The sequence below is a fragment of the Budorcas taxicolor genome, chromosome 4 (genome assembly GCF_023091745.1).
Source record: "Budorcas taxicolor isolate Tak-1 chromosome 4, Takin1.1, whole genome shotgun sequence".
Lineage (NCBI taxonomy): Eukaryota > Metazoa > Chordata > Mammalia > Artiodactyla > Bovidae > Budorcas > Budorcas taxicolor.
Genome location: NC_068913.1, coordinates 108,084,656 through 108,097,963, shown reverse-complemented (window position 1 = coordinate 108,097,963; position 13,308 = coordinate 108,084,656). Strand labels below are relative to the sequence as shown.

The following is a 13,308-nucleotide window of genomic DNA, read 5'->3' as shown; positions in this document are numbered from 1 at the left end:
CCCACGTCTTCTGGGGGAGAGGAGGATGGCCACCCTCCGAGGTCGTGGTTCTGGGAGGAAACGGGTGGGCAGGGTGAGCCCAGGTAGGTGAGCTCACCTCATCCAAAGCGGTTACGGGTTGTGTGTGATCATGTGACCGGACATTGCTGGCCCCACCCTGCCCCTACTGCTGCAGGTCCTTGGGGTTTTGAGGGTCACGGTCTCCTCTCAAGGGGTCCCTGTTTCCTCACCTTGTGCACCCTGCCCTCTCTCTAAGGCATCATCCTTCTCTCATTACTCTCACCCGCTTCGTGCCCCATCTTCCACCCCCAGACCGCAGGGGACATCCAGTCCAGGGAGCGGATTCATTCATCAACACTTCCTTTTCCGCTCAGGGCCCTGTGGAGTCAGGAAAGGTCATCTAAAGCAGCGTTCTCGCCTTCCTCCTTCCCTGAGGAAGCCCAGCGGTCCCTGCCAGTCCTGCCAAAAGATGGCTAAAACTCTGAAGGACTCTAGCAGAGTTCAGATGTGAGCATGTGAGCGTGAGCTGGGGCTCAGCCTCTGCGGGGCGTTGGCAACGCTGCAGACCAGAGGTCAGGTGGGGAGGGGTCTGCACTTTGCAAGCAGCTCCCCTCCGCTCTGAAGAGGCAGAAGACCCGAGGAGCTGGCCTGGGACCCTCTTAAGACTCTTCCAAGGGAGGGACTGCCTCTCTGGTGCTGGAGGCTAGGATGCATGGGGTTTGCTTGTAGCCTATTTTAGGGGGAGGGGAGGGGCATGTGCCAGAAGAGGCTGCTGGGGGTGGGGGAGGGTTGCTTTTTCTTTGGGGTTAAAGGCTGTGCAGCACGTTTTAGGACAGCCCCCAGAACGGGGCTGTTTTTATATCATTGTGAATGAAACTGCTCTTGCTAAATTATTTTCTTCTGGTGGGGGGGGTGCACTTTCATTTTCAATTCACTTTATTTAAGGAAAATCGCAATCTTCCATTCCTCCCCTCCCCCCATCGCCCCCCCACCCCCCACACACCTTCCTCTTAAGGAGGGAAACTTGGTGAATGAGTTATTACCTCTCCTTGCGCCCCGACCTGTACATCCCATACTCCGTCTTCCAGGTCTGGGAAATATCCATTTTTATGGCCAGTCTTAGCATGTTTTCTTAATGTGACATTTCCACCCCAGGCCCAAGAGAGATTCTATGACATATATTACAGAGAGAATTATATATAAATATATATATAAATACTATAGATTATATACACAGGAGCAGGGGCTCCAGGGCCCACTGCGAGGCCCCCTCCCCAGGCTGCAGCCTCTCTCTCTTGGCCCTGGGGAGGCGGAAGGGGTGTACTGTTGGAGACGGTTGCAGGCTGTGTTCAATGGCACTAAACACTGTGGTGGCACCTTCGGCTATGAGTGTCTTATTTGGGGGGCGGTGGAGGCTGGGCATGGGGCGGGAAGGAGGAGGATGCCAGGGATGGGCACAGGATAATTCCCAGGATGGGAATTAAAAGAGGCATAAAAGTAGGCTCTGGGAGTTGGTGATGGACAGGGAAGCTTGGCGTGCTGCAGTCCATGGGGTCGGAAAGGGTCCGACATGACTGAGCGGCTGAATTGAAAAGAAGGGAGGGACAAAAGCCTTAGGGATGGGATCAGGAGCACCTGGGACCACTTGTAGAGAAGGCAGGGTAATGGCAGGCTCCCTGTCACCGGCTTGGAGAGGATAAGGGTCTCTGACTTCCCAAGTGCAGGAGGCATCAAAGAGCTGGGCCATTGCAACACTGAATCTCTAGGAGAGGAATACAAAGGACCAGCCCTGAAGATGTGTAGGGGTGAACCAGTGGCCCAGCTGCCCTGAGCCTCGGTTCTGGGCAGGAGAAGCCCTGGCTAGATCAGCTCAAGGACAGAGCTGACCCTTGGGCAGGACAGATCAAGGACGACAGTGGGAGACAGAGTGACCTGGAAACCGGAGGGTGAGGAAGCTGTAATGCGAGATGCCAGAGGGAGTAAAATAAATCCATTAGGGCTGCGTGACTGTTGAGCCATAAAGTACTACCCCTTCCACACAGAGCCTTCCCGTGACCATCCCTCTTCTAGGCTCTTTCCCCCAATAGGCTCTGCATACATGTCTCACTGCCTAAATGGAGGACAGAGGGGGAAGTAGGAATGGCCTTTTCCCGCCCGAAGAATTGAGGCCAGACTCTGGGAGCTCAGATGGTAAAGCGGCTGCCTGCAATGTGGGAGACCCAGGTTTGATCCCTGGGTGGGGAAGATCCCCTGGAGAAGGAAATGGCAACCTACTCCGGTACTCTCACCTGGAAAATTCCATGGACGGAGGAGCCTGGTAGGCTACAGTCCATGGGGTTGCAAAGAGTCAGACACAACTGAGCAACTTCACTTTCTAGTAGGAGCCAGAATGGAGTCTGGAGGCAAATTTCAGGGAGTGGCTGTGGGCAAGTGGAGGACAGGGTGGAGGGCTCTGAGAGAAGGCGCTGTGGACAGTTTGCAAGTACATTCGGGGGCCATGAGGCCATGAGGCCATGAGGTGGTCCCGTTTCCTCCTCCAACATGGCATTGGCAGGACCACAGTCATCTTGGGTCTCCCTTAACTCACCCCCTGGAGAACTGATGGGAGGATGTGCAAGGCCGGGAAGTCACTGGGACAAGAACAGTGGGGGGCGCCTTCTCGGGGAGGGCGGGTTGTGGGGGATGCATGGGAGAGGCAGGTATTCTCCACCCACACACGGGCAAACTCAGGAAGCCCATGGCATATCAGGGGCCCTTCACACAGATCCCCTCCCGCCTATCTGGGGAGGGGAGGGCATGGCCCAAATGACTGACCAAGGCTACCTCCTGCCCAAATTCCAGTTCCTCCTCCAAGGATCACATTTTAAAAAACTCCCAGGAGAGGCCGTGTATTGATGTGATCCCCACCAGCTTTAGGAAGCACACTCTCCCACACCGTGCACCCTGTGCACTCTCTCCTGGGTCCCTGGACAGTCTTTGTGAGGAGGCCAGGGAGGTAGTCAAAGGACCAGTTCGTCCCCATCCTCCTCATCCGTGGAGCGCAGACTGGGGCCCTGAAGGATATCGGCCAGCTCCTCCTCAGGCCCCGGCCCCTCCACCAGCTCCAGCTCCTCCAGCTCGCTCTCTGCCTTGGCTGGAGCCTGGGAGAGGGGGCGCTCCGGGAAGGGGGATGGCATGGGGGTCTCTGGGGAGGCAGGGGTCATGTCCCCTGCCCCAGTGGCCCCAGCTCCTTCCTCAGGCAGGCTCCAGCCCTCTGCAGGAGGGAGCAGGACCCCGGTGTTCTTCCGAGTGGAAGTTGTACTCCGGAAGCTGGCAAGAGGCGGGCGGAGCTGCACCCCAGACTTGGTGTGTCCCTCAATGGCCTTCTGCAGCTGAGGAGCACAGGGAAGGGGAGAGAGGGTAAGACACAGGAAAGGAAAGAAGACAAGACAGGAGCAGCGGAGAAACGGACAATCAAAGGAAAAGGAATGGGAAAGATATGGCCGGGCAGGGATGAATCGAAGGGGGAAGGCAGAAAAAGGAAAACGGGGGCATGATGGACAAAGAGCCTCACCTGCAGAGCGGTGAAATCTCAAGAGCCCTGACCCAGGATCTCTTTCGCCTGGTCCCCAACCCTCAGGCTGCCTTCAGCCACGTCCCATCTACCTGCTCTTTCCATGCCCCTCCACAGCGGCACCCCCATGAGACCGTGACTCAGGCCCTGCACCCCCATTCCAAGCCCATGCCATCCTGAGAAGATCAGGGGTCTGCCACCCCCGACCCCCTCCAGTCTCTGCGTGAGAAATAGGTGGGAAACCCAGAGCACCTCCTGGATGCTAGAACCAGCGCCTCCCCACCTCACCCCTTCCTCCCACTGCTGCTCCAATGTGGGGACACGTCGCTCTTACCTCCTCCAGGGCCAGCACGCCCCTCAGCTTCCCCATGCTGGTCACGTAAGCAAGGTGGAGGCCCAGGAGGGAGAAGAGGGTGTGGGTCTGCGAGTACAGAGTGGTAGGTAAGGTCAGCATGGCGGCCCCGCTCCTTCCGATCCTCCCGGAAGCCCTGCTGGGTGGGTGGTGGGCGAGGACTTGCCTTGTGCAGAGTCGTCTGCTCCACCAGCTGGAAGGGGGACTGGTCAATACAGCAAGAGTCAAAACAGACAGGCTGGCCCAGCTGCTCCTGCTCCCAGGCCTCAATCTGCCAGAGAGGAGAGCCGTCACCCAATATTGGAGCCCCCTTAAACCCCGGATCCTTGAACCCAAACTGCCCTCCAATCCCTGGCCCAGAAACCTGAAATAGGCTGTGAAACTATCAGTCACAACTCATCCAGGTCGCTGGCCTGCCTCCCTTTGCCCCAACATATTCTCCTCCCTCCTCCAGCCTCAAATCAACCTTCAGCTTCAGGTGCTCAAAACACGCCCCCTTCTTCCTGGTGCTCCAAACGCTTGCTACTCCCCATCCAACTTTCCAGTCTTGTTTTCTACTACTCCTGTAATTTTCTTGGGCTCCAAAATCACTGAGGACAGTGACTGCAGCCATGAAATTAAAAGACACTTACTCCTTACAAGAAAAGGTATGACAAACCTAAACAGCATATCAAAAAGCAGAGCCATCCCTTTGTCAACAAAGTCCATCTAGTCAAAGCTATGGTTTTTCCAGTAGTCACATACGGCTGTGAGAGCTGGACCATCGAGAAGGCTGAGCACCAAAGAACTGATGCTTTTGAACTGTGGTGCTGGAGAAGACTCTTGAGAGTCCACTGCACTACAAAGAGATCAAACCAGTCAGTCTTAAAGGAAATCAACCCTGAATATTCACTGAAAGGACGGATGCTGACGCTCCAATGTTTTGGCTACCTGATGCAAAGAGCCAACTCCTTGGAAAAGATGCTGGGAAAGATAGAAGGCAGGAGAAGGGGGCAACAGAGGATGAGATGGTTGGATGGCATCATTGACTCAATGGACATGAGCCTGAGCAAACTCTGGGAGAACCAGCATGGGTCTTGCTCCATCTTAGACTTGCCTTAGCTCTGGACTGAACTCCTCCAGAGTGCTGTGAGGCGTCCATCCCTGTGTGTCATGAAGAAACCTGCAGGCTGACCTTTTACAAATCAGATCTTGGAGAAACTTTATTGGATTTAAAGAGCAGTTCTGGGTCACATGGCACTTTGTTGACTCAAACAAGCCGCTTTTGTGTGTGTGTTTGGTTGGTTTGTTCTACATTGTATTGCTTTGTCTGGGACCAAAGCAATAGGCAAAAGTCCAACTGTGCTTTGGATTTTAGGTTTGCATGCCCAAATCCCCAAGGTTCCAAATAACCCAGTATCACTGTGGCTCTCATAAACGAATTTTAAATTTTCTATAACCTCTTCTCAGTCCCCTCCTAATGTGCTAGAGAAAACTTTCAGGAGTCTCTTGGACACAAAAGAGATCAAACCAGTCAATCCTAAAAGAAGTCAACTCTGAATATTCCCTGGAAGGACTGATGCTGAAGCTGAAGCTCCAGTACGTTGCCCACCTGATGTCAAGAGCCGTCTCATTGGAAAAGACCTTGATGCTGGGAAAGATTGAAGGCAGGACGAGAAGGGGATGACAGAGAATGAGATGGTTGGATGGCATCACTGGCTCAATGGACATGAGTTTGAGCAAGCTCCAGGAGATGGTGAAGGACAAGGAAGCCTGGCATGCTGCTGTCCATGGGATCGCAAAGAGCTGGACACAACTGAGTGACTGAACAACAACCTCTGAATGAGGGTCTACTTTCTTTTTCAGTTTGCTCAGATCTACACGTCTTAAGCTTCAGAGGACGTCACTGAAGGTCATGCCCCAGTTCTCCTGTCCAGTGTTTGGTCCACAGGGTTGCGCTCTCCCCATCTGTCCCATCCTGCTTTTTCCTGACTACAATCACACCTCTTCCAAACTTTCACCTTGCCTGACTAAAGGTCCACCCAAAGCTGGGCAGCACTCACAGCCCAGGATGGATGACCACTTAGCAGGTATGTTGCAGACAAGGTTTACTTATATGACAGGGAGCGAGACCCTTGCCGATGCTGGTTTTGTTGGCCCTGCCCCCCTGCAGTGTGCTCTGATCATTCCTGGCCTTCTTGGTTCCATTTTCCCTGTCCTCAGGGAACAACAGTAGCAGAACCATTTACTGTGTACATGCACCAAGCACTTCTCTGCATCAAGCATTATGCTAATTGCTTCACTCTGCCCTATGGTTATCTCTATTTTACAGATGAGGAAAAACAGAGGAACAGAGTGCGTAAGTGTTTGTCCTTAAATGCTTAAGATTACACAGACCTTGACTGCCCATCATGTCCCAGGAACCCCAGTTTTCATCTGCTCTAGGTTTGACGTGATCCATGACTTTAAAAAGCTCAGTATCAGTTACAAACCGGGGCTCTAATGGGTGTATATTCCTAACAGAGCGGTGGAATTAGATAAGTCATAGCAAAGACTTCTGGTGACCTAGAATTGAATTCTTTGACTGTTCCCAAAGGTGTCATCTTGATATTGTCAAGGGTGTCATCTGAATCCAGCCTGAAAACGCTGTTCAAAATACCCTGAAGTTTGACTCCTATTGTATCTTATCCTTCGAAAGACTCATGGTGGGTCCCATGGGTGTTGAGAGCAGCTTAAAGTCTTCCCGGAGACAGATATCAGCTAAAAATGTATCATCTATCTTCTTTTTATCCCTAGTTGCACTTTAGTTCCTGTGGTTATTAAATAACCTCACTGATCAACTAGCTGGCTTTCTTTGGTGCATTAAAAACAAAAATTATTATTGGTTTCAGCAGCCTAGTAAAGCACTCCTTCATTGTAGTTATGAACCATCTGATTCCTGCTTGTGGGTAAAAGGAATAGTTCAGTTTTTTTCGTCTGTGATTATCCATTTGATTTTTCAGGTCATTTATCCAGAAATGTTGTGTGTCTTGAGGGGTGTCAAGGGGAGAAGGGGAAGACCTGCCTTTCTCTCCTGTCACTAACCACTCTCTCCTCCAATCTTGAGTACTTTTAATTTTTAGCACATATATATTCTGGATGGGATTTTCCAGGTGGTTCAATGGTAAGGAATACAGGAGATTCAGGAGACTCAGGTTGATCCCTGGGTCGGGAAGATCCCCTGGAGGAAGAAATGGCAGTCCCCTCCAGCATTCTTGCCTTGAAAATCCCATGGAGAGAGGAGTCTGGTGGGCTACAGTCCATAGAGTTCCAAAGAGTCAGACACAACTGAGCAAATAAGCACACATGGATGCATACATTCTGGACATCCAGTAGATGTTTCTTTGAAGATAATATACATTATGGTATTTTATCAGCTACATACTTTTTTGTTGTTTGCTCGTTTTACATATCTAATTTTATATTTTAATATCGAGATAAATTTCCCATGAAAATTACCATTTGAACCATTTTAAGAGTACAATTAAGTGGCTTTTTAGTACATTCAAAATGTTCAGCCATTGGCAACGTCAAATTTAAAAGAGAGAGAGCGGGGTGGATGGGTGAGTAGGAATTAGGGAATTGGCTTACATAGTTGTGAAAGGTAAAATGTCTGATATTTCAGCCACATACTTTTAAAGCTCTACCTTTCAGCCTTTGCAGCAAGCTTGCCTGCTCTTTTACTAAATGGCATGGTTGCTAATGGATTTTATTGGTGCCTCTCCACACCCCAGGGTAGTTCTGATCTGCACAGCTCAGACGTGTGTTCCCAATCTGTTCCCTGCGCCATGTTCTGGTCACTCAGCACAACCTGCTCCACCCAGTGCTTGATTTTCTCTCTCATGGACTCAACAGCCACCTCTCTGTGCAAATAGGCATTTGTCCCAAGAAGGCACCACTGTCAGTATTTGCCCTCAGTCTGTGCTTCTTCCCAGTCTCGCCTCCTGGAATCTTCCCATTGTCCACTGTCTTAGGGCCCAGATCAACCTAGCATAGTAACCTCACCAGGCACTGATTTCTCCATTTCAGTTTTGATGCCGTTCTTCCACCTCCGTTTGTATAAAAGTTGGAAGCCATTTTCCTGCAGGTAAATGTCAACCTTCCCACATAGCGTCTGCCTGGTCCAGAATACCCCTAATGTCTCAAAGCCCGAAGGCTCATCCTATCACCATTGGCCCATCTACACACAGAGGCTCAAAACCTCCTTCTACTGAAATGACACTGGTCCCCATGAGGACACTGCCATGCTTCCCCACCCCCAAGCAATGTGCCCAGCACCACTCCATAATCAGACCTCACTAACAACCTCTCAAAGTGTTCTTCTGCCTAGCTTCATATCTTATTCTTACAACAACACAATGAAGAAGATTGAAAAAAAAAAAGAGCAATATCTTCACTTAACAAGACAGGGAACTCCCTGGTCCAGTGGTTAAGACTACACGCTTCCAATGCAGGTGGCATGAGTTCTGTCCCTGGGTCAAGGAACTAAGATTTCTGCATGTCACACAGCACAGCCGGCAAAACCAAATAAAACAGAAAAATGATTCACCCCAGCTTCCTGTTTCCTTTACTTACCTCTTCAGGAGACATGTTATCCACTAAATCCGTTGAATCCTAGAGAAGAAAGACATAGGTCCAAGTTCCTGCCCTTTTCTTCCTCGTGGAACCATAACCACTTCTCCCTGGCCGGCCACCGATGCCTCTTTCCATCCTATCATCCCTTCTATATGATGAAGCTTCTCCTCCCTAGTGGGACCTCTTCCCTCCCACCTTCAGGATCATGGGTTTCTCACTCCTCAAAGACAAGTTCCCTTTCCCAGACTCCCCCTTGCTGACTCCAACACATCTTCTCTCACCTGGGTCATTTTCTTCTTTTTGGGGCGAGCTCTGCCTAGCAAGCAGTGAAGCAGGGACCGAAAGATGGAGGGTCTTGGACCTGAGAGGAGTGGTGAGCGGATGGAAATGGAGACAAAGCAACGTCATCCTGGGAGGAAAGGGTTAGGGGCCCCAAGCAGTCCTGATACTTTGTCACAACAGATCAGCGTTTCTAGGTGCCTCACCTCCATAGGACCTCCCCTCTCCCACTCTCATCATCCAGCCCTTGCCCCCCCACTTTGGGACCGTAACATTGGACTCAAAGAACAGAAATCCCTTCCCACCACCCCCTGGCCTAATCCCTCCTCATAATAGCAGCCCTTAGGTTGAGGAGCATGCAGAGACAACCCACAAGGTGTGAGGCAAGGGTGAGGTGCATGATGGGAGAATCTTTACCTGTAGATTCCAGTGCTTCCAGCTGCTGTTTGTGGCTGGGCAGGGGCCCATTGGGCTCTTCGGGGGGCAGTGGATCAGTAGGAAGGGGGTGAGGAGGATGAAGAGGAGGCATCTGTAGAGAAAAGTAAAAATTTCAGTCCTAGAGAAGAGGCTACCTCGTCCTGCCTGTACCAGCTGGTGTCTTGGGAAACCTATCTAACACCCTTGTTCTTTCCAGTTCAGAAGTCCTCAAAGCTCTTTGGTTTCCGTGACTCCAAAATTTGCAGCCTCATCTCCTTCAGTCCCTGGACGCAGGGGCACTGATCTCTTAGACTTTGTCAATGATCAGCATCAATCCTCTCTCTTCCTGTTTTCCCTTTGCCCCATCTGTCCCGCTCCCCTGACCCTTCCCAGCCTGCTTACCTCGGGCTTCCCATAGAGATCCTCATCTTCATCTTCATCCACAAAGGCAAAGGACTCGGGTCGACCCTGGGGCCAGACACCAGAGCGCCCTACCCCCGCTGGCCGCACCTTCCCGTCGAAGGGCAGCTCGGACAGCTTCCTCGCCATGTCCTGGGCCAACCGCAGCCTCCGCTCGGTACACAGGTGACGCTGCAGGAGGGACTGAAGTTCTGACCGCTCCACGGAGCCCAGCAGGATCATTGAATCTGGGGGAGACCCAGGCTTGGCCTGAGGGCAGCTCGATCACCCCGTCGGCCCGTCTCTCCGAAGGATGGAGTCAGGGACTCAGCCCAGCTCTTTTCAGCTGTTACCCTCTCTTCCTAAAAACTCATTTTCAAAGTCTTTCAGGACTGACCTCATTCAGTCCTTTTTATTTCACCCATTTAGCACTTAGGGACCCAACTGAGAGTATATTATTGCTGTTTAGTCGCTCAGTCGTGTCCGACTCTTTGGGACCCCATGGACTATAGCCCACCAGGCTCCCCTGTCTGTGGGATTTCCCAGGCAAGAATAATGGAGTGGGTTGTTATTTCCTTCTCCATGAGAGTACATTAACTGATGCTAATTTGTACTTATTTTGATGAGCCTTTACATAGACAGTTTGCAAACAGGTGAACTGGGTATTAAAATAGCCTCACCAACCCTGTCTCAAAAGAAGACACATTAAAAGCCATTCACACTGAGATGGGACGATATTGGGCTGGTCAAAAAGTTTGTTTGGGTTTCCTGTATCATCTTATGTGCTATGTGCTATGCTTAGTTGCTCAGTCGTGTCTGACTCTTTGTGACCTCATGGACTGTAGCCCGCCAGGCTCCTCTGTCCATGGGAGTCTCCAGGCGAGAATACTGGAGTGGGTTTCCATGCCCTCCTCTAGGGGATCTTCCTGACCCAGGGATTGAACCCAGGCCTCCCGCATTGCAGGCGGATTCTTTACCATCTGAGCCACTGGGGAAGCCCATACCATCTTATGGAAAAACCCAAATGAACTTTTTGGTCAACCCAATACTTTGAAAAAGGGCTACAAGGATATCTGATGTTTAATCACTAAAATTCTCTGGGTCCTTCTAGGCATAGACATAATGCTTCCTTTTCCAGGAAAAGTTCTTTAATATTTATTAGAATTCCATTACTATCATTAACATTTTCATTGTGTTCTAAGGCCATAAGATTGTATGCTTGCTAAGTCACTTCAGACTCTTTGCAGCCCTATGGACTGTAGCCTGCCAAGATCCTCTAACCATGGGATTTCCGAAGCAAGGATACTGGAGTGGGTTGCCATGCTCTCCTCCAGGGCACCTTCCTGACCCAGGGATCAAACCCACATCTCTCCGATAGACCCCCTGTCTCTTACATCTCCTGCACTGGCAGGCAAGTTCTTTACCACTAGCACTATCTTAGAAGCCCAAGATTAAGGCAGTGTTTTGAGATAAATCTTACTGTCAGGTCTTGTGCTGTGTGCTGTGCTAAGTCGTTTCAGTCCTGTCTGACTGCGAGATCCTAAGGACTGTAGTCTGCCAGGCTCTTCTGTCCATGGAATTCTCCAGACGAGAATAATGGAGTGGGTTGCCATGCCCTCCTCCAGGGGTTCTTCCTGACCCAGGGATAGAACCTGCATCTCTTATGTCTCCTGCATTGGCAGGCAGGTTCTTTACCACTGTTAAGAATTAGTCATTACTATTAAAACCCTGCAACCCATCAGCCGTTCCCCTGTTCCAACACTGCTTTAGAGGCCGCTGAAAGGTATTTGGGATTTGGGAAAATATTAAAACTAAGGTAATTTGGATATTCTAATCATCTGAAATTAGAACTAACAATTCAAATGGCTTCAAACGGCCCTATGATTCCATCACACTAATTCAAACATTAGACAACTATTTATTTAATATCTGGTAAATACCTATAAGGAAGAAGTCTGAGGGAGACAGATGTTATAGTCTCAGCTCTAAAAGGATACCGAATCTAGTGAGGAAGATAAGGATATAGAAACCACAATAAGAAGTAATACGAAGCAAGATTAAGTGTCAGAGGTGGGCAGAAAGGATGGTGAAGGAGGTGAAATCACTACTTATCAAAGACGTTTACTCCTTCGCATGGAACAGTCTCATCTGCTCCTTAAATTGGGTATTAAGGAACAGCTGTCATTTAGCTATGGGGCAAAGAGAGCCACCTCAGGGGGTGTAAGATTTATAGCGGAGCCTCATTATTCACAGATTCCCTATCTGTGAAGGCTTCCCTGAAGGCTCAGTCAGTAAACGATCCACCTACAGTGCAGGAGACCCAGGTTCAATCCCTGGGTCAGGAAGATTCCCTGGAGAAGGAAATGGCAACCCACTCCAGTACTCTTGCCTGGAGAATCCCAGGGACAGAGGAGTCTGGTGAGCTCCAGCCTATGAGGTTGCAAGAGCCAGACACGATTTAGCAACTAAACCCCTACCGTTACTTATTTGTGAATTCCCCCACTGGCTTGAGTATATTTGTAACCCAAAATCAATACATGCTGTGCTTTCCCCATCATTCACAGGCACATGTAAAGCAGCAAAAGATCTGAGCTGCCCCATGCACATGTTCCCAGTTGAGTCTGAACAGAGTGATACACCACCTTTTTTTTTTTCCTAGCTTCATATTATAAACAAATGTTCCTTTCGTGATCCATTGAATGTCATGATTTTGTATTTTTTTGTTTCATGATGGTGATTTTGTTGTTTACAATTGCCCCCAAGCAAGAAGGCTTTGATGTGCCTTATGGAGAAAATACATGTGTTAGATAAGCTTTATTTAGCCATGAGCTATCATGCTATTGGTTGTGGTGAGTTCCAAGTTAATGAATTAACAACAGATATTAAATAAGCTGTCTTTAACGAGAAGCACAGGGCTTCCCAGGTGGCACTAGTGGTAAAGAACTCGCCTGCCAATGCAGGAGACGTAAGAGACATGGGTTCAATCCCTGGGTCAGGAAGATCCCCTAGAGGAGGGCATGGAAACCCACTCCAGTATTCTTGCCTGGAGAATCCCATGGACAGAGGAGCCTGGCGGGCTACAGTCAACAAGGTCACAAAGAGTCAGACATGACTGAAGCAACTTAGCACGCACACAAGGAAAAACCCATTTAAGACAAGTGTATGCTTCTTTGACTGCTGCTGCTGCGAAGTTGCTTCAGTCATGTCCGACTCTGTGTGACCCCATAGACAGCAGCCCACCAGGCTCCGCCGTCCCTGGGTTTCTCCAGGCAAGAACACTGGAGTGGGTTGCCATTTCCTTCTGCAATGCATGAAAGTGAAAAGTGAAAGTGAAGTCCCTCAGTTGTGTCCAACTCTTAGCGACCCCATGGACTGCAGCCTATCAGGCTCCTCCATCCATGGGATTTTCCAGACTGGGTTGCCATTGCCTTCTCTGCTGCTTTGACTACTTGAAGAAAATGTGACCAGAGGCTTGCAGGAACTTCACCTTGAATTTCAGGAACTTCACCTTGAATTTCCTTTGGGAGCAATGGTTTAGTGAAGTGAAAGTCGCTCAGCTGTGTCCAGCTGTTTGCGACCCGATGGATTATAGTCCTTGGAATTCTCCATAGAGCACTGGAGTGGGTAGCCTCTCTCTTCTCCAGGGGATCTTCCCAACCCAGGGATCGAGCTCAGGTCTCCCACATTGTGGACAGATTCTTTGCTAGCTGAGCCA

At 50.1% G+C, this 13,308-nt stretch overlaps 1 protein-coding gene across 1 annotated transcript in view; it reads right to left on the bottom strand.

The window, feature by feature from the left end:
- Nucleotides 1–1,013: 1,013 nt before the first annotated feature.
- The window catches only part of CLCN1 (chloride voltage-gated channel 1), a 38,585-nt gene continuing 26,290 nt past the window's right edge, over nucleotides 1,014–13,308 (bottom strand). The window contains exons 17-23 of the mRNA XM_052638494.1: nucleotides 9,597–9,841; nucleotides 9,195–9,306; nucleotides 8,780–8,859; nucleotides 8,499–8,537; nucleotides 4,072–4,176; nucleotides 3,888–3,974; nucleotides 1,014–3,371 (exon numbers count right to left, since the gene is read on the bottom strand). Of these exons, the coding sequence (XP_052494454.1) occupies nucleotides 3,000–3,371; nucleotides 3,888–3,974; nucleotides 4,072–4,176; nucleotides 8,499–8,537; nucleotides 8,780–8,859; nucleotides 9,195–9,306; nucleotides 9,597–9,841 (1,040 nt within the window). The 3' untranslated portion in view covers nucleotides 1,014–2,999. The remainder of the gene's footprint in view (nucleotides 3,372–3,887; nucleotides 3,975–4,071; nucleotides 4,177–8,498; nucleotides 8,538–8,779; nucleotides 8,860–9,194; nucleotides 9,307–9,596; nucleotides 9,842–13,308) is intronic.